The sequence below is a fragment of the Ambystoma mexicanum genome, chromosome 2q (genome assembly GCF_040938575.1).
Source record: "Ambystoma mexicanum isolate Mex_15411 chromosome 2q, UKY_AmexF1_1, whole genome shotgun sequence".
NCBI classification, from domain to species: Eukaryota; Metazoa; Chordata; class Amphibia; order Caudata; family Ambystomatidae; genus Ambystoma; species Ambystoma mexicanum.
The window spans coordinates 1,017,705,234-1,017,726,998 of NC_090924.1; the positions used below are offsets into that span (position 1 = coordinate 1,017,705,234).

At 45.6% G+C, this 21,765-nt stretch overlaps 1 protein-coding gene across 1 annotated transcript in view; it reads left to right on the top strand.

Annotated features, from left to right (window-relative positions):
* CUBN (cubilin) overlaps positions 1-21,765 on the top strand; it is a 1,794,835-nt gene that overhangs the window by 1,379,857 nt on the left and 393,213 nt on the right. The window contains exons 50-51 of the mRNA XM_069648353.1: positions 2,454-2,660; positions 10,446-10,595. Of these exons, the coding sequence (XP_069504454.1) occupies positions 2,454-2,660; positions 10,446-10,595 (357 nt within the window). The remainder of the gene's footprint in view (positions 1-2,453; positions 2,661-10,445; positions 10,596-21,765) is intronic.

Genomic DNA, 21,765 nt, shown 5'->3' on the forward strand with positions numbered 1-21,765 from the left:
ACTAACCTGCGCTCATGCAGCTTTAGGAGCGACTGCCTGCTGGTGAGACTGTTCCTGCGCTCCCGTGCCTGTGGTGGCAGGGGGGCCTGCTGATGAGAACTAACCTGCGCTCATGCAGCTTTAGGAGCGGCTGCCTGCTGGTGAGACTGTTCCTGCGCTCCCGTGCCTGTGGTGGTCGGGCCTGCTGATGAGAACTAACCTGCGCTCATGCAGCTTTAGGAGCGGCTGCCTGCTGGTGAGAATAGTCCTCTGCTCCCGTGCCTGTGGTGGCCGGGCCTGGTGATGAGAACTAACCTGCGCTCATGCAGCTTTCGGAGCGGCTGCCTGCTGGTGAGAATAGTCCTCTGCTCCCGTGCCTGTGGTGGCCGGGCCTGGTGATGAGGACTAACCTGCGCTCATGCAGCTTTAGGAGCGGCTGCCTGCTGGTGAGAATAGTCCTCTGCTCCCGTGCCTGTGGTGGCCGGGCCTGGTGATGAGGACTAACCTGCGCTCATGCAGCTTTAGGAGCGGCTGCCTGCTGGTGAGAATAGTCCTCTGCTCCCATGCCTGTGGTGCCAGTGGCTTACTGGTGAGAACAGATCTCCACTCCTTCAGCTTCAGTGGCTGTGGCCTGCTGGTGAGAGCAGACCTCCATTACTGTGGCTTCTGTGGCCTGTTGGTGAGAACAGACCTCCGCTTCTGTGGCTTTAGTGGCCGTGGCCTGCTGGTGAGTAATGATCTCCACTCCTTAGGCTCAGATGTTCCAAACATCAGAGCGAGCCTCAATGTGCACATCATGGGGTTTTATACACATATGTAATTTATATTTGTAACTATTTGAAAGGGTTATGGTATTTCGGAAATTCTCTATCAGAGTACTGACAGTACTACAGTTCAGTGGCATAGATAAGAAGTAAAAGGTGTTACTTTTCCCTCGACAGCACATACTCAGCACAGAGCTCCCACACCAGAGATGACGCCACTGCCCTAATATTATTTAATTATTTCTCTGGCAGGGAAAATTAGATGGATCAATTGCAGCTGGGTTCAATTGTATCCAGCGGCTGGCAGAGGGGTGTTGAACATCCACTGCTATAGGCAATATTCCAATGTCATCCTGTGTCTGGTGAGGAATATTGGAATCAGTTGACATTTTTATTTGACTGGTAGTATTTACCTTGTCTTTTTTTCTGATGGATCTGTATATCAAATGTTAGGGTGACGAGATTTTTTTTTAAACCCGGGTCGGGCCATGGAAATTGAAGTAGGACGAAAGTAAATACACAAACAACTCTAGTCCTACTTCTATGTCGCTGGCCTGTCGCCGGGGGCGGGGTGTGGGGAGGTGGTGTGCTAACAGACACACTCCTCTCATTGGAGGAGAGTAGAAGGTGGAGGAAATGGGGGCGTGAAAAGCATTTCATGTCCCCATTCGCACAGGAAGAGTTGTGGCGGCACCCGATTTTGGGATTTCAAAATTGGGTCCTGGCAAAAAAAAGGACTGTAGGCGAAACCCCGGACAGGGTTTATAAAATAAAAAAACTCCCAGGACTCCGGGACATCAGGTGATTTCCCCGGACTGTACCGGGAAAACCCGGACCCCTGGTCACCCTATCAAATGTCCAAAAATCTGTGTGCTGGACCTGAATCCAATAAAAAAAACAGGCTGATGGAGTCTTCGCCAGTGGCCAGATTATCAAAGTGTTGCACTTGAGCACAAAAAGGGGAGCAAATTAATTAAGCCTCAGTGTTACTGCTCAGATAATTTGGAATGGAGCAAACAGGCTTAGCACCAATTAGTATTATCTAATAAAAAAAAAAGAAATCACAAGGGCAAAATTAAACAGGCTGTTTTATTTACTCTTTTTAACGAGTAACATGAAAAGAAATGTAGTAAACATATTTCAGTTTATGATATCCAGCAAACAAGTCTGATTTGTTTTTGCCCCACTGCTAACGTTTTTAGATAATACGTGTTGTGACAAAACCTGTTGGATCCATTATGTATTACCAAAACAATTGCTCACTTTTAAGAACTGGGGCAGATGTTAGATAATCTTGCCTCAGCTCTGTATTATCCTTGTATATTGAGGCAATGCTACCCATCAGCTGTACCTAAACCAAGAACTCCCCCAAAGCGCGGATATCCTTGAGATCAAATCAGCACATATGGATACGAATAATTGAAAATGTCTTCATTCTCATGAATGGCATAGAGCACGGTGTAGTCTATAGAAATGTTATCGATAACTCCATGAGCTATGTCTGAGTAGCTTTTTTTACTCTCCTCTCCAACTCATGGGAGTAAGTGTGGTAAAGTTGCTGCAGTACATCCAAAACTTGCCTTTATTCCAGGATTGTTATCGCTGATTTCTATTTTGCGGTGCAAAATCTTGAATTCAGGATGTACACAGAATGTATGTCAGATATCTAAGCAGTGACACGCATCTCACACAATCTCTTTGTGGTTTTAGTCTGTGGGAATGATCTAGTGGACCCTGCTGGCGGCAACATCACCTCCCCGGGTTATAACCGAGTCAACAACTACACAAGCAACCTCAACTGTGAGTGGACCATTCAAAACCCAAAGACAGGCAACACCTCCATCTACATATCGTTGGTGTACCTGCGCCTGGAGCAGCACCCCAACTGCCAAAAGGACTTCCTCGAGCTTCGAATTGGTGGGTATTAAAACCATTTGTTTGGTCAAAATATTTTCAATATAAACAGTGATAATGTAACATGAAGTGTTGTTTTAGTATAAACGTAGGGCTTAGAGCATTCTATGATTCTTGCTAAATCACCTTTTGCCTTGTCTCAATTGCATGCCTCCCCCTCTCACTTCCATACCTGAGCCAATGCTGGGTTATAGAGTGCTGTACAACAAGAGATACAGTACCATGGCTCAATAGCATGGATGCACTTGCAAGTATAGACTATCAAGGGCACAATGGGAATTGACATGGAGAGAGGAGAAGCAGGGGGTTACAGACAGAGGGTACATGTTCAGGATGCAAAGGCGGATCTGCTCTTAATTAATTGGCTGATGGATGTGCAACTGTCCTCCCACTGCAGCTATGTTCCTGTATGCTTCACACAATATGACCATCCTGACTGCCCTGTTGAGTCACTTGGTCTGCATCAGAGATTCCTCCCCTTCAAATCTTAAGCTTGTGCAACAGCCCATGTTTGTCGTTCCACTTCTGATGCCATATATGTTCTCTGTTAGGGATTCAAAGCACCTGGGACATAGGTCCCCTTGTATTGAATACAAACATTAAAAAAATTGAATAAGCTTAAAAATGTGACCTTCATCTATCAAAGGTATAATGACTGTTACTTTAGAAGATGTTATTTCTTCCTGACTTTCTACTTTTGGAATTGTTGTCCTCTGTGTACAGGGCTTGATGTTTAACGAATTCACAGGCCTTGCTCCAGAACTCTAACTCCTCGGTCCCATCTGCCCTATCCTTGGAGGTCAGGGGTGTATAATCCCGAGATCCTCTACTCAAGTACACCATTCGCTAGGAAATGCCTGATTATCTCCCTAGAACTCTTCCTATGTCTGTGTATCTCAGTGTTTGCCCCTTAAGATTGCCTTGACATGTCCATCACTTCACTATTGCACACCAGCCAAGGAAACAGCTCTGAAATCCACAGATATGGACAGCACTGATTGGTCATTTATGGGAAGTCAAGTGAAGCTCGGCAGAAAATGTATTGCAGAGTTCAGGCACATACCACGCAAACCCCCCTCCACTGGCCTTGGAGCATTGGGATCTCTGCCCCCTCATTAATTTGTTTGATTTCCGAGGGGTAGCCAATATTACAGGTACCAATGGCACACAGAGCTTTGAAGATATACATTCAAGCTATAACCTGACGTTTTGGATTCTTTGTGACCATGTAACTATGTAGCATTCCAGGACCTAAGTAGAACTCCAGCACCAAAATGAAAAGCACATTTCCCCTCACTATGATTGAAAACGGTTTATAGTGAATATTTCGAAATTACATGATTTCGAATACCAAAATGTCGAAAAAATGTTACCGAAGAAAGAAATTTCGAATGTCTTTTTTTTGTTATTTTTTTGTTTGAAATGGGGGGTCCCACCCCAAACCCCCTTTTTTTAGCCCTTTTTTTTGCTCGAAAACCATTGAAAACAGCTATTTCAGGCTGCCATGTTTGATGTATCTCTTTTCCAAGAATCACAAACAGCCTGGAATATTTCTCTTCTGTGGTCGCCTTCATGCAGCATTCCCTGAGACAGCGTGCAGGCTACTCAAAAGGCTGGCCCAGACTGGACCCAAACTCTGGAAGAAACTTCTAGAGCACCTACGACTCCTTGAGAAATTCTTGCACTTCAGGGACACCTGGAGTAACCCACTTGCCCCCGAAAGCTTTCCCCACCTAACCATGGTCGTGATGTCAGTGTTAGCGATGGTGGCCAACCCTCCAGTCCCCTTTTTATATCACTTAGAGACAATCAAAAGTCTTCAACCTCTACTTTCCACAAGAGACGAGACCTGCATTGTCAGCATTTACCTTGATAACTTATCACCGGAACATCAGGAGCGCAGCTCCAGGACATGCTTTGAGGGATCTCCTCCTCATACCCACCTTCCACCCTGCCTCCCACAACCCTCCAGGTTCTCTGAAGCAGTTGTGTTTGTAAGTGTTGCTGTACAAAACACAAATATAAAAAATAAAAAATATTGTTATTTTTTGTTTGTACGGTGCTTAACACTGCTCAGGGCTAGTATGGAGATGTGTTACCTTTTTCCCAGCACAAGGAACAAGGACAGGGGCTGGGCCATTCTGTGAGGTCATTGTGAGTTGCCTTACCAAACCTCTTGCCATTCGCTTCAGACTCCAGGACTTGCTATCTGTGCTGGTGCATCCAGAGGAAGTCAGATGGAGTCTATTGTGTTGGGCCAGCATTCAGGGATATTGTGTTGCATTCCAAAGCAAGCTAGCAACTTTTTATTGTAGAAGGCTAGTAACTCGGGATGTGCCATGACATCTCCTGCTGCTTCTAGGAAATTCCCCATAGAAATTGCTTTTTTAATTTGTTTTTTAAGATTGTTAACAACAGCACCTGCTTGTTGTGCTTCTATATTTAAGGAGCAAGCCTGCAATGGCAAGGGATTGCACTGGATCAGGCTCTGCATATGTTTGCGACCATTAACTGGGTGCTGACATGCGTGAGACTAAGGGGTTTAAGAAACGGGAGGCAGTTTCCATGCCCCATTAACTATATGAGATATTAGGATCAGTATCTTTTGGACGGGACAAAACATGCACACTAGTGAAGGTGGCAGGTAGGAAACAGCGTCATCTGTTTTACTCTAGCTCAGAAATGTTTGAGCATTACTGAACGTATAGACACTTGTAGGGGCGTGTAACTGTTTCCCTTGAGGAATCGAGGCAGTTCTTCTGCAGATCAGTGTCCAAAGATTCAAGGGGAAAAATCTGCTTTCCAGTACCCAAATGAACTGAATACAGCCTCATATTGAATGCAATATGGCACAGAGGGTGAAAAGAAGGCCAAGACAAGCTCTCCACCTGCACTTTAGTAGCCATCCTCAAGAACGGCTCACGGAGCAGAAAGTCCACTCCACACGTTTCCCTGCTCCGTGCAGGAAAACCGCAAGCATCTCTCCAAGGGTCTCATTTTGATGCAGGCAGAGAGGTATGACTCTCCATGGATTCACATCTGCTTTTTTTCAGTGGTAAAAAGCAGGTGGCACAAATGACATTTGGGTCACTCAACCCAGACAAAATTCCTAGCTATAAATTGTACTGCACTGCGCAAGTGCAGCTATTTTCTGGTTTCAGGACCAAATAACTATTTATAATAATTATACTATATAGGACCTAGATCTAATTTATATCTCAGCAGAACCCCCTCAATAGCCCATCTCACTTAAAAAGCAGGTGGCACTTATGGGGACTGATTGTAATGCCAGACGCCATGCACATACATGGTGGCCAGCATTATTGCTTTCTTACTAGTCAAGCCAGAAAGAGGAACTGGAACTTGGTGGCTCATAACACACCCACACAGATTGTTTTATGTCAGGCCACATTAAGAGTGTTCTTATAACACAGCACTGTGGGCGACAAAACTCAAACGAACAGAGAGGCACTTAAAACAGAAAAAGAAATACCTCCTTCCTCACAGTCCAGCTGTGTGTAGTATCTGAACCAGTGATGACATGGAGCAGGAACCAGGCTGACCCAGGTAAGTACCAAAAGAAAATGCTTTATTGTTCTTGGTTACATAGATGCAGATCATGAAAGGTAGGAGAGAAGGTCACAAGCATCTGTCCTGGTTCCCTGCATTACTCCAAGTCCCAACCATCACTCTGTGGAACCCCAAGCCTCCAACACTCCAGGCTCCAGATCACCATTCTATGAGGCCCTGCATTCACTCAGTCACTCTAATCATCAAGGATACAACACTGTGTTTTCATTCATTTTTGATCACATAGTTTTCAATGCAAAGTAATTGGACATCTCCATGATCTCATAAAAGTGAAGGTAGTGCTTTTAATAAGTGGGTTGGCTTCTAACCTAACCAGGGTACCCAAGGTCATATATATCATTAGATGCTGCTCAGTAATTGTCTTTCAAGCTTGTCCTCGCAGGCCAGCTGAAGCAATTGGGTATTACCAGACTGTATCTTCTTTAAAAAGGATTCATGGCAGTTTGCATTATTCATTTTGGCAAAATATAAAATGTACAGTAAATAATTGTTTCTTATTCTCTTGCTTTAACATGCATCAGTTCAAAATGGCTTCCAACATAATTGGGCCCTGCTAGTTACATTGTATTATAATTCAATTCTGTGTGTACCTCACGCCAGTAATCGCTCAAAGCCCTATTCCTTTTGTCAGCCCTGACCTGTAAACAATCAAAATCCGACAGGGGGGGCCACAGATGTAGGATGCATGCCCCACTTAAAATGAAACCCTTAATCGGATTCAAATCCCTCGGGAAACGTAGGAAGTGAAGCTGACAGCCCCCACACCAGGAGATTATGCGATGGAATAAGACTTTCACAGGTGGGCTTACAGGCGAGTGGAAGGATTCGGATGCATCAGGGTTTCCATGGTAATAGCTGAGCATTATGTGTCAAACTCCTACTGAACTTCCAGTTTCCTTCGAAGATGATTACACTTTTGTTTCTATTTGTGCTAGCTCTTTTCCTGCAACCACACCTACTACCAGAGTCTCCAGCACGCTACATTAAAATACGGTTTAGAGCAGTTTCTATTTCACTTTGATCAGGCTATGCAGCTTGAATCGCTTAGGCTATTTCTGGTGATTTTAGTTTGAGGCTTGCACAGTTCTCTGAAGTGAATTGGGCACTCACTTCAGACAACTGTGTGCAAGCCTCATTCGCAGGTGTGTGTCCTGGCAGGTAGCCCTTAGCAGGCTCGTACTGGCCTACAGGGCAATAAGCCCATGGCCGAACCAAATACACAAAATGCTGGCGTGGGACAGTTTTTTGCTCAAAGTGGCCAACTTTTTTTGCTAATTGGGGCCAGTTTGATGAGTGAATTCTCTCTGTGGCTGGTAGATTTGACGAGTGCTGCAGAATAAATATTCTTTCAAAGGCACAATTTGCATCACACTTTGTCAAAAAATCTCCATTGATTACTATTCCAACAGTGTCACAAAAGGAATGAATAGCCATTTGCAACTGCCGCCTACTTTTCATTGGTGCCCGAGACAATTGCATGGCCCAGTCCGACCCTGGACCTCAGCTCTTCAACTTTCTGTACTTGATGGTAACATCACACTGGATACACATATTAGCCTCTGTTAACAAGCATGAGAAAACCGGCATGAAGGGAGTTCTAAGTTACTATATAAAAATGGGTAACACACTTCCACGGCTATCACAGATTCTATTGCTGCAGGTTTAAATGGGTAGCTGACCTGGGAGTCAGGGACCATCCACACCATTCACTATTCCCCAACCAGACTAAGGTCTGGAGCCCCCTGGGTGGGGGCACAATACTCCATGGACAAGGATCAGGCGCTCTGAAATGACAGCTGGGGAGATGTGGGTGTGATACAAAAACACAGTAGCATGAAATTCACAAACAGAATCAAAGGCTGTTTGGTTCCGATTCATATGGATGACTAAGTGGCAACCTCTCTATAGGCACAGCACAGGCGGTGAATGCAGGGACTGGTGATCAATCACCTGCTCTCTTTCAGTGCCAGAGGAGGATCAGGCAGATCCCATTAGTTGCATGTTGCCAACATCAGTGAATTTCTTCCCACATCCATATATTTTTCCGTTATTACCTTGAAAAACAGGACATCGTTTGCCATCCTTCCATTTTTGCACAAAATTCACTGCTCCCACCTTGGTTTTGCCGATTTCTATCTTTTCCACAATCCTCGGAATGCTTTGCTAAAACAAATCCTCAGGGTTTCTCTGGGGTCAGAGTTGGGACAGTGAAATATGTCAGCTGCTGATAGAGAATTGCTTGCTTATTAGTGAGGATCATTCATGATTCATTCTGAGTTTTTTTTTACTACCCAGTAATGTATCCGTAGTATTATTTATTTATTTTTACATTTATAAAGCACACCTAACCCTCAGGCATTAAAGCGCTTGTACTTAAAAGAACTTGGTTACACTGCCCCAAATATATGGCCGTTTGAATTTAAGAAATCGGTTACATTACATTCATAGTCAAGTTACAGGACATTCATACATAGATTAAACAGTTCAACAGTACATTCCTAGCATGCATGGGCTAAACAGTGGTACATTCATGGGGAGGTACATTATGTTAGATAACAATTTCGCTATCAATTCTCCAGGCGTGTGGCAATTTATTGGGATTCTCGGCTAAAGAGCCAGGTTTTAAGACTTCTACGGAAGCACCAGAGCGATGGGTCTACTCTTAGCTCCAGGGGCATGGCATTCGAGTATTTGGCTGCGATAATTGGGAAGCTGCAGCCTACTGTTTTTTTTTTTTCATTTCAATCTCTGGGTAGCCAAGTGACCTGCATACGACAAGCGGGTTGGTATAGAGGATTCGACTTTATTGGTTTTGTCAGGTATAGTGGAGCAGTGTTGGATAGACATTTGTGTGTTAGTGTATTAAATGTTTTACAGACTCCCATCTGTATGGTTAGAGATGTTTACATGACCAGTAACTTGCAAAGCAAACTAATCCTGGGTAAACTATATAAAGAGTGACAGAATATTCACGGGTGGACGATTCAAAGGTTTGCTAACCTGCAAGAATGTCTGCGTCAGTTATGTGAGGACGAACCAGCTATCCTTCCCTGGGTATCACCCTTCTGCCTTCTCCTGCCACTGCATCCAAGGGCTTCCCTCTGAACCTACAATGCCCAAAGAACCCCATGCGCCACTGCCCACCGGTCGACCAACAGACCCTGACAGAGCAGTGGGCCATGATAAAGGGTCCTATGAGGGATGGCAGCAGCCTGCCCTCTCCCACAAGGTCCTAATAGTTGACCCCAGGGTGAGCCGCAAACTTATCCAGACACATTTCTGGGTAAAATCAAATGTTTGCAGAATCTCAAGCAAGGTAAATGTCGGGTGGATCGAGTTGACACAGAACTAGTTCAACTGGGCATTAATCAATGAAGCAGAACTGGGAAGCAAAACCAACAAGTGATGACTGGAAGGTTTTGAATCAATCCTAACCTCTGGCATTGCTCTGGCAAACCCTCCTGGCCATTGTTTTTCAGGCTGCAAACCATTACAGAAGGGGAAAGACCATATGCAAATCAGGCTTGGCCCCACCCCAGAAGGGACAGTCCAGCCCAAACTCCAAGGTCAAATCCCTTCTGCACTAGATGACAAGTATCCCCAGACATGTTTCAGCCTCATTGAGCATCATCAGTGAGGAGTAGCTTTGGTATCTAGGCTGGGAAGCAACATCATGCCAGTGAGTTTATTAACATCTTCATGTTAGAGATACTAAAGTTGCTGATATCCTTTCATACAGTAACCCTTATGTAAACATTGAATTCTCATTTTACCTATGTGACATGCAGTACGACGTCCTTTCATTGCAGGATGTTTTTTTTTGCAGGGGGTTTTACCATGATTTTTTTAAAGAAAAAAACTCATCGAATTTTTATGGGGGGTTAGACAAATATATGTTTGGGGTGTGGGTGTTTCAGAATAGCAAAACAATTAAAGGGGATGGTGGGGTGGGGGGATCCCCCAAAAATAAAAAAAAAGACAATTTGAATTTTTCGTAAAGAGATCTGCGGTAAAAACCCCAGCAAAAGAACATCCCGCAATGAAATGACACGGAACTGTGACATGCATAGCTTCTTGAAAAGAAAAAAAAAACGGTGACATGCATATATCTGCTGTATTTAGTCTTCTGCAGTTAAAATTTGCTGATTATAAATTGGAGTCATTATTTAAAAAACGAAATGCCTTTTTTTTTTCCAGACAGTGCAGATGGAGAATTGATAACAAGACTGTGCGGCCGCTCAGTTCCGTCATATTCGCTTGCGATAGCAGCCCCTCGGGTTTGGGTTCATTTCGTTACAAATTCACGAGTGGAGGACCTTGGCTTCGAAGCCAGCTACATGTTCACAGGTAAACACTGGACAGTTATAGAAACATCTTGAAATGATTTTTCATCAGTGCAGTATGGCGAACATTCATTTGTATGGTAATACGTACATTTTACAGGCCATTCATTAAGTTGTATTACATTATTATACAGTCAAGATGAAAATAAGAAACACTTGAGCAATCAGTAAAAAGTAAGCATCTAAAGAAAGGAACCTGTTGTGACCATGAATGTAGGAAATCTTATTAGAACTGTGATGTGGATGTCAACAGATTCACAAAGGTATTGTTCAAAGGTGTTTATTATCCAGTTGTGTGAGGATGGGGATCGCAAACGCCTAAAGGGAGTGTACTCTACGGCGTGTAGCTAGAACTAAAAGGGACGGACTAAGCACAAGGTGAAGGGTGTGGATAAAGAAATCAATGTCCAAGGTGAGAATTCAGGACTTCCCATGCTATACTTATCTATTAAGGTAAAGTCCTAAATTAAATGTGGGGATCCAGGTCTTCCCCTAGATCCACAACTATAAACGGTTCCAATCACTTGTTGGCCATCAGGTCTTGGAAAGCACCGTTCTCTTTCACTAAGTTATCTGGTTTCCCCAAGATCAGAGGTGTGGCATGCTGCATCCTTCCTCGATCTTGGTTTCTAGTAAGGTATTGCTGCCCCACTAGCTTGGGGCTTTTCATGCTAAGTTATAACCGGTCCTAGCCATGCAGTCTTCCATACGGCTCTATGGAACTCGGCCACACAGTTATCCTCTCACTGGAGCACCCTCCTTGGCCTGGGAGAAAGCAATGCAAGAATTCGCCCACTGGTGGGGGTGCTCCTTTGGGTCAGGGTGTAAACAGTGCAAGAGGTCAATGATGACGTGGAGATTGGCCATGCTCCAGTGGCAGAAATCATTCACCCTCTATGCTCCTGCTCCTCCTACTGCTCCTCTTACTGCTCTTTCTCCACCTCCTCATCATCCTCTTCCTCCTCACCCTCACAATCTAGCACCTCATCCTCGCTGGCCGGATATCCTCCTAAAGGTCTGCCACTCATCTTGCCTCCAGATCTGGGACCAACTGAGCAAACCTCTGTGCTCTTTCATATGGAACGTGATTGTCTAGTTGGCCCGACTCAGTTTGTGATTGGTACTACCTTATTCTAAGGGTTTGGGGTGGCTGATTCTCAGTCAAACTGGTTTCCCGCATGTGTTTCACTTTCCCGTTGTTGCTGTGTCACATCTGTCGAATTCCGGGGCCTTCCCCCTCGATAGGTAGGAAGGATCAGGTGTCTGAAAGAGATCATTTCTATTGGACTGCAGCCAAAAGGGAAAGTACGTTTTTAAAAGTGTGAGCCACCATTTTGGGATTTACCTGAGGTGGTGCTAGGCTGCTATTACGCCTCCCCTGTGGTTGATGTCGTCTTCTTTCTCCCGAGATCTGACTTTGGAGGACAGAAATCACGATTTTCTCTCAGAGTGGGAGACGGAAAGATTTCTTCCATAGATTGTAATGAGTCTGCATGTAGTCAGCAACTCTTCCTTTCTAGGTATGATCACTGCAAAAGGTGGAGCGCTCCTCTTCTCTCTGTGCCTGATTCATAGAAGTGTTTTATAATGGCGCAATGCCATAGGAAAGCATTCTGTGAATCAGACCTTTAGTCCACCAGAGGAAGGGAAGAGGGTGGTATCTTCCCTGGATGTCTGATAAAAGAAAAGGGGAAGAGAAGAGCTTTGAGCAACTGATGCATGGGGAACGAGTTGTGTGTTTCACATGAGGATACATTCCATGTGAGAAAATGAGCACCCCCTGGTGTTTTACACTCTCCTGTCTATTTTTCATTTCCAGATCCGATTTTGTTTCGAGCAATTGATGCATTATGGGAGATGAAGTTCAGAACTCTTCCACACAGATCTAGTCATGCTGCACTAGTAAATATAGGGTATTTCCACAAAGCCTGCACTCCGAGTAAGCTCTTGCTTGTCCCACTATAGTAAACTGGGCTCCAGTCTTTACTCTCTCTCCAGGGATCACTCTTACATGGTTTAGATGCCTTGTTACCTCCTTAAGGATTCATTGTCAGAGAGAGGCAGGGTTTATTTGGGCTCATTTAATTTTCCGTTTTTTATTTACTGCTCCAAGTGCATTCTGGGACTCCAGATTCCCTTTCTCCCTGACCGTGGTGTGGAAGAGTGTCTGATAAGGTGGCATGGATCAACAGAGGGAGGAATGAAGCTCATCTGACAGGTGAGAGTGCAGATCCCCAGAATCCCCGGTCTAACCCTTGCAGGCGGTAGCAAGGGGTCTGCCATGTGACTCTTCACTGCCCACTAACCATTTAGCCTTCTTTTGGCCATGAATTCATAAAAACAGTTTACACTGCTCAGGACTCCATTAGCTTCTTCCGTTCTCGAAATATAGGCATCAATTGTTGAACCAGTGACGTACAAGGTCCCTCATTTTCTACTTCCCCATTATTTGCAAAGATGTGCCTAAAGTCCCTTCCATCCTGAGTGCATAGATTGCACTACAATGTTCCAACAATGCATGGAAATGTGATCGGACCCGTCCTTCAGTTCGCTGTTTGCACCTGGTAAACAATCGTAAATGCCTCCCACCATGTATAGGAGGCGCAGACAGGGCAGGGCCTGAGGGAGCAAGGCCCGCCCAAAATCTGTAAATGCCTACTCAGCACGCTTTGTGGGCATTTACAGATGTTAATGTCACTGCAGTGGGCCCACCTACCTTAGCTTCAGGCCCCACTTGTTAGATAATCCTGACTAAGCTTCCGCCATGTATCTGCATTGCTGCCGGAAATGCATTCGGATTCGTAGGGCAGAGTGGGTGGGCAGAAGGATTTGTAAATTGGCATCCAGGTCGCCGGCTCCACTATCGAATCATTCAAAAATAGGTGGATCATGAAAAGCAGGCCTACAAGTGTTATGCATGCTTTATTTCTCATGCATTTTACAAACTGCTTCATTGAAAATGAGACCCGTGGTGTCTCCCCTCTACTGTTCCACACAAGATATCTCAGTTTGCCTCCATCTTCTTACATTTAATATTCACTCGACTGTTGTTATCTAAAATGCAAAATGCAATCCGTTGTGCATCTGTACTGTTGTATACCTCTGTAAAGCTCTCAGTTGCTTCTCAAAGCCAGTTCCGCACTCAATAAATACAATAATAATAATCATAATATGTCTGCTGCTTTTGTAACAGATAATATACAGGCGCAATGTTGTCAAAAATTATTCCGGCTATAAAAATCCACAGATATTTTAAGATTCTTTTCATAGATTAATGGGCGCTTCATCCTCAAATTGAACACTCAAGGACAGAGGCAAAGATGCGTTGGAAAGAAGGCCTAAAAAGAACAGAACCGTTATTTATCTTTTTGTTTCTGTTATGAGTGGCTGCCCCTTTAAGGCAGCCCTCGTTAGGTGGTGAGACGTCACCCCAGGAAGTGACGGGGTGAGAGGAGGAGAGTGCCGGGGAACAACACTTGGTATTTGTATTGAAATGAAGTAAGACGTCCTTCCACCCGCTGATGTCCGTGTATTCATTGGGGCCTTCCAACCCCCAACATTTGGCGACGAGGAAACCTCCTGCCAGCGGTCCTCCTGCCCACGCCGGAGATCCCTCCGTGCGTGCTCCTCCTGATATCCCGGTGATCCCACCGGCCGGCAGATCCCCCTTCCTGCTACGTGCGTCGCACTTGGGCGAACGCCATTCCTGGACTCCGGCTCCCTCCCGCCTGCAGTCCCACTAAGCAGAGGAACAGCTGTGCGAGTGATCCCACCGCACGCATCGTTGCATGGGCAGCAGGATCAATGCTGCTGCCGGAGTTGTGGGCAACATGCCAGGTCCCAATACATGTTCACGGGGTCCCCAGGAGCCGGCGGCCATTTCCAGAAAAGAAAAAAAAAATATATATTTTTTGATTATGGACTACTCCTCATCCTGCTACAACCCTCTTCCTCGTCACATTACGTGACATGTGGGCAAGCCCAAAAATGACCACAAAGTGTTTCCCTTGCCGCACGACCACAGCTAAACACCCAGCAGCGCCCCCCCAACTGAATTTGGTGCCACAGATCATCACAACACAGTCATCCCAGCCTACTGTGTCATCGCTTGAGAGGTACGCTGCCCGTGAGGAACAACAATCGCCTCACAATGAGTACTGCAGCAGATCAAGCTACCTCCAGCTCGCAACAACCACCTCCAGTCACGAGGTCCACCGCGTGGCGCATGCCGCCCCCATTTTCCATGACGCCTCAAGCTGACAAAGGAGCAAGGTGGGTGGAATGGCTGGAGGACTTCAATAACTTCATTGATGCTGCAGGGGAAGAAACCTCCCCACGTCTACGCAGTATGTTCATTAACACGGCGGGTTCAGAGATAAAAACGCTGATTAAAACCATTCCAACAGCGGAAATCACTGACTTTGGCAGTCTCATAGCCACTTTAAACAAGCGCCTCGTCATTGTCCCCAACAGGGATTACGAAAGATATGTCTTCAAACGATGTTCGCAGCGCAGCGACAAGACGGTAGATGAATTCCTCACGAGACTTTGCGTCAAAGGAGCTCATTGCCAGTTCGACGCCTTTTCACTGGATGAAGCACTTCGACTCAGGGTGATTGAGGGATGCATGTCAGCGACGCTACAGAAGCAGCTTCTAAAAAAACCTGTTACTATTGAAGAGGTGAGCGAAATGGCATGCATACTGGAGAGAGTAGAAAAACAAGCCTCACACATGGCCAGCAATACCTCCACAAAACACGACAAGAGTGACGTCATTGCGGCAAGCAATGCTGGCAATTTCAAAAGCTACGACAGAAGCAGCAACCAAAGTGGTACGTCGACCCCACGCATGCAAAGACAATGTTACAGATGTAGGATGGCATTTCCGCATGCTGGTTCCTGCCCGGCGCTCTCCCAAAATGTGGCAACTGTGGCAGGGAAGGACATTTTCAGTGTGTATGCAGGGAAGGAATACCATTTCCCACACCACGTTTGGGTGTGAGCTCGCAGAACAGACCGACCCAAAGAATGTTCCCAACCCAAACTCACCAGGCACGGTTCTATCCACAAGGACCGAGGCGATAAGTACGAGTGGTAGAGGAAGTATATCCTGATGAAGACAGCCAGGAATATGCGGTGCAAGGACAAACCGTGCAAGTCAGAGATGAATATGATGGACCACCATCGATACAACGCGAGTCGCTATTCGATTCTCAGAGGGACTACGACTACGAGAGCGCATTTGACCCGCATGCCCATGATGAGTTTGTCAATCTTATAATGGATGAACAGGAAGCCCAGGAGGCGCCCAGAAAACCAATAGACATTGGTGACAATCGATTTTGTTTTCTGATTGACTCAGGAGCGACGGTAAAAGTCATGGGAGAAAAAGAATTTCAATCACTTCACAACAAACCAGTTCTGCACCCGTCAACTTCGAAAATATACCAATGGGGAGCAGATGCGCCACTGAAATGCATAGGGTCATTCAAAAGGAGACTAACTTTCGCCGACAAATCCACTGACACCGTCATTCACGTCATAAGAAGCCCCACCAAAGGGTGCTGAGTTACAGGACGGCATCATGTCTGGGTCTAATCAATATACCAGTCCGAGAGGGAGATGTCGTCGGATCTTCAGGGTCAAATGACAATAAGCAAGGACGAATACGTACCATGGTATCTCATGACAGCTCTGTCATCACGAAAGAAGACATTATCAAGGAATTCCCACAACTGTGTTAGGGACTAGGTAAAATGAAAGGCCCACCGATTAAGCTACACATAGACCCAGCCATTCAACCAGTCCCACAACACCCACGTCAGGTAGGATTCCACCTACAGGATGCAGTCTCAAAAGAGCTAGACCAACTGCTGCGCGACAACATCATTGAAAGGGCCACGGGACCGGCACCGTGGGTTTCACCTCTCGTAATTGTCCCAAAAGAGGGTGGTCGCCTGAGACTATGCGTGGACACGAGGGTAGCCAACACGGCCATTCAGCGAGAGCGACACCCGGGACCCAAGATTGAGGACATGATAGTTCAGCTAAACAAAGCCGTCCTCTTCTCGAAGTTAGACCTAAACCAGGGATACCATCAGTTGGTACTTCATCCTGATTCACGACCCATCACCACATTCGCATCCCATGATGGACTATTCCGCTACAAGCGGCTCAATTTTGGGATCTCCTCTGTGGCTGAGATTTTTCACGAAACAATTCGACAGATCATACGTCCTGTAAAAGGGACCTTTAATTACAGTGATGACATCCTGGTCTTTGGAAAAACTTGCGGCTTTGATGAAGCTCTCAGAGAGGCATGCCGGACAGTGCAGGATGCTGGACTAACCCTCAACATTGACAAATGTCGGTTCAGCAAGGCCAAACTCAAGTTCTTTGGCCACATTTTCTCAGCGGATGGAATGACCCCTGACCCCGAATAAGTGTCGACCATCATTCAGCTGGACAAACCTACCCAGGTGGCCGACATCAGATCGTTCCTAGGGATGGCCGGGTACTGCGCTCGCTACATTCCGCATTTTGCTTCCATCACTGAACCCCTGAGGAGCCTACTGCAGAAAGATGTCACGTTGCATGGTCTGAGGAATGCCAAGCAGCTTTTGACACTATCAAACACGCCCTCACAGAGGCGAGGAAGCTGGCATACTTCGACCCCGAGTGGCACACAGAGATAGTGGTAGACGCCAGTCCGGTGGGCCTAGGTGCCATCCTAGCGCAAACCAATGGTCAGGACACGCACCCAAGGCACATAGTGGCGTATGCCAGCAGAGCCCTACCCCCGCCTGAATCTACCTATTCCCAGGCAGAGAAGGAAAGCCTGGCAGCTGTCTATAGCCCTATACAGACTGGTCCGGGACCCTTTGTCTCAGAGCTGGTTCTGTGGGCCCACACAGAGAGCTCACACCCTCCATGTGGCTCAGCCCTTTCTCAGTTCGGTGGGCCCACATTGGCCCAGTGATTGGTCCATAGACTTGCCCAGACTGAGAGCTCCTGTACGAAGCCAGCTCCAGTTCCGCTCAGGTACTGCTGTGAACCTACACACTCAGACTGTGGGGTTTTCAGCCAAATGTAATCATTTCCAGTTACCTTCCCCGCTGAGGCACCTCCTGGCCTTGGGAAGTGTTGTGGAATGCCCTAGAGGGCTGCAATGTGTTCCTCTTAAATAGTTTTTTCCCAATGGCTTCCACAGACCAGTGAAGAACCTGTAGTCCACAATGGTGGCTGCATAAAAGCTTTTTCAGTCTGCCTCCAACCAATCCGATTATCTCTCTTTCATGTTCCAATTCAGATAGCTTTTTATTGAGTTCTCTGGACACATTCAAGTCCTAAAAAATTAATGCCAACCAGGGTCCAAAAAAGCATTATGTGGGTCCACAATGTAATCCACAAGTTCAAACTATCACTAACTCGATCTTTGCAATTACTGGCCACTTGTCTGTTATTTTAAAAAGTGAAGACTACAAGTGAGAAAAGAAACCAGTTTCTCACGTTGGTTTGTTGTAAATGCATCCAGCATTATTTCGTTTAGGTACGAGCAGAAACTCTCCATGGGAGCGTGCATGGAAATGTAACCTTTCTGGCCTCCCCTCTAACATTTTGTCCCTCAACAGAATTGCACGAAACTATCCAAATCATTTCAGAGCCGGATTTACTCGTTTGTGGTTATTATTTTTGTGTTTCATCGAGCAGTGAAAGTTATGAGCATCTGAAAAACTGCTTTCTATAGAGAGAGTACATCTCTATATCTATATATGCATCTTAACCATAATTACACAGTCTCGCACTGTAGGTATTGTGAGGAAGCAGGAATGAGGCACGGACACAGAGGACTCATGGTTGCGGTTACAAACTTTTATTCCAATAATAAAGAGGTTGGGAAATGCCTCACTGTCCCTATTATAGGACATATTTCCCTACCTAAACCAAAAATTAAGGATTTGTCTTGTGTCATGACATCCAAAGCAAAAATGTCTGTTTCTGAAACCCTATCCTAGTCCTCTCATTGTAAAAGTAATGATAAGGTACTAAGGGTAACATCTGTGGCTCGAAAGGTGAACAAATGCTCAAATTCAACAAAAAGGTATAAATCCGACAGAGTTTTAGTTTAGTTTAGTTTATTATTTATAATGCACACCAGACCCAGGGACATCAGGGCGCAGGATACAAAGGATATGTTAAGCTTGGATACATGGATACATGGAATGCATGAGCAACAATAGGTGCAAGGAATACATTAACGTATATACAGAGAGGTTACATGGGAACATGAAATCCCTATGGAACAAAGAGGTACATGAGATACCTCGACATATATACAGTGTAAATTACATGAGCAAATAGAATTAAGTGATCACAATATATCATAGAGGGTGTCCCAGGGGATTAACACAAGATGAGCGAATAGATGATCAAAGGGGTTTATGTGATGGTGGGTATAATGCGTCAAGAGAGTGATAAACAAGCAATTATTAATCATTTTCTTTTAGCCAGTTAATTAGATTTTGTCTGAATTTAGAGAAGGACTGAGGTTCTCTAATACCAGGAGGTAAGGAGTTCCACAGTTGCGCAGCCTTAACTGGGAAGCTGTGTCCTCCAATAGTGGAGAGTTTAAATCGTGGTACTTGGAGGCAATTAGAGTTAGCTGTTCTGGTCGGTCTGAGAGAGGTTTTTCTACAGAGTCTGTCAGTAAGGTATAGAGGAACTCTATTATTCAGGCACTTGTATGTCAGGGAGGACGTTTTGAGCTGGATTTTATCAAAGATGGATAGCCATTTGTATTGTTTTCAAGTTTCAATTGGTAGGGTTCACAGTTCCAGGGAATAGCTCCCTTCCCCAGGTTTCTCTTCACCAAAACAAAAGTTCAAAAACAATGAGCAAGTTCTTTGTAGCCCAAAAGAATAACAATCCCGTCTTGGTGTTGCCATTGACTCCCGGGGAAATGACTCCCTTACCCAGGTCCTTTCCACATATAACACAATCCAAAATCCTAAAGGCATGAATCTTCCTTTGGATTCTCTCTTCAAAATAACACAAACACAATTCAAAATCCTAAGGGCATGAATCTTCCTTGGGAGTTCCACTACTTGGGTACAAGTCCCAGACTCACACAACACCTGGTATACTCCCCTGCCAGGCTCTTTTGTACAGTTCCTTTACACAACTCTTTATGGGTGTAGATTTCAGATCCGCTCTTCACCTGGAATACATTCCTGCCAGGACTTTATATCAAAAGTCAGGGCTAATTACAGGTTTCTCAGCTTGAGTGTGGGTTCCAGACTCACACTGTTTCTTATCCCTCAGCCTTTTCCATGCATTCAGTATCCAGTCGGTCAGTAACCCTGCTCTCAACAGTTTATGACTTTTTGTCACCTCTATAGGGCTTTCAACCCACTCCCACGGTGCACAGCACTTGCCATGAAATGCCCTGGTGTCCAACCTTCCCCAGCTGGACTCATTGGTTATGTGCAGCTGCTTCGGCATCCTTCGCAAGATTTCATGGCTGTTGTAACTCGCCGGCAGGTTGGACAAGCGTCCTGTATTTTCCCCGCTCTTTGCCTGGCTTGCAAGGTCTGGAGGCAGTGTTCAACTGTCACTGCCCAGGCAATGTGAGGGCTCTGATTCGCCTGCATTTCGTCAGTATTGGCAGTCCTTCAGCGGTGGGCAGCACTTAGTCTGCTTCTCCCTCTTTTGCAGGCCGTGCATGCAGCTGGGCTCTCGTGGAGCCGTTCCTTCTTCAAACGGGAGGCGGCTGCTCTTGTCAGCTTCTCTCTCTTCCATATCAGCTGTTGGGGATTTACAGATCCCACCAGGTAACCAGTCCTTCCAACAACTAGAGCGTGCTGTTGCTTTTCGGCTTTGCAGATCTTCATCCCTCTATCCCTATTCCTCATTCCAGTAGTGGGGCTTGAGTCATGGACATGCAAGGGATAATAAGTTTGTTGTCCCCTTTTTCTACATAAAAATATGTCATAAAGGCATGAGGAATGGAGGGGCCATACCTAGAAGGGAAAGGGGGATACCATGTCTCATCTGACAAAGTCTTACTCCCTCCCAAAGAGTCATCTTTGACTCCACCCTTTCCTTCTCCGCCCACATCTCTGAGGTCTCTAAAAAGTCAAATTTTTGACTGCACCTCCTCAGAGGTACTCTGCCTTTCCTCTCCTTCCCCCAGAAGCTCATGGTATCTCAAGCTCTGGTTCTCTCTAGCTTGTAACAGCCTCTTTCTAAATCTACCTGCCTCTACTCTCCGCCCTCTGCAACTAATCCAGAACATGACTGTGAGACTTGTCCATGGCCTCAAGCCCTGGCATCGTATCTCTCCAGCTCTGAAATCTCTCCACTGGCTCCCAGTGGATGCAAGGATTAAATTCAAAACCCTCTGCATAGTCCACAAGGCTTTCTGGGGCCTGGGTCCAAAATACCTTCAGCTATCCCTCCTCAAATACCTCCCCTCTCGAGCTCTTCGCTCCTTTACCTCCAACTCACTTAGGGTCAGTCGTTTTTCTAAGAAACGAGATGGGGGTAGATTTCTGTCTTCGGCTGGGGCCTCCTCTGGAACAGCCTCCCTGCCACTCTAAAACTTGAGGAGAACCATCTCCGATACCGGAAGCACCTCAAGACCTTCCTCTTTTCGTCTGCCTTCGCTCCCCCTCTCCCCTGCTGATCTGTTCTCTCTTGGCACCATGCACCTGGCCACCCTCTGTCTTTTGGGCTGTTAAATGACTCCAATCAAGCAATCCCACTAAGTCAGTGCCTGGTCTGGGATGCCCAAGGGAAGCCCTTATTTATATATTTTTATGTCCAGTTTCTGTACTCTGGATGACAACCCTTATATAACACCCCTCTCTTAGAATCCCCCTGACCCTGACCCCACTGAGCCAAGAAGTAAGTTTGTTTTGCAAATTTAAAAGGTTTATTTGAGAATTAAACAATATATATATATATATATATCACACTTTTATAATAAATTAATAATTGATATCACACTTGTGAATATGAGCAGTAATCAGCAATAGGTAATCCTACAATAGCACAGTTCTTGTGACTTATGACTAGGAACAGGGGAATAAGGTATCAGAGAAGGCTTTCTGGTTTCAAGGAGGTGCAAAGATGAATAAAAGGCAGTACAGAAATAAACTTGATATGATTTCAGC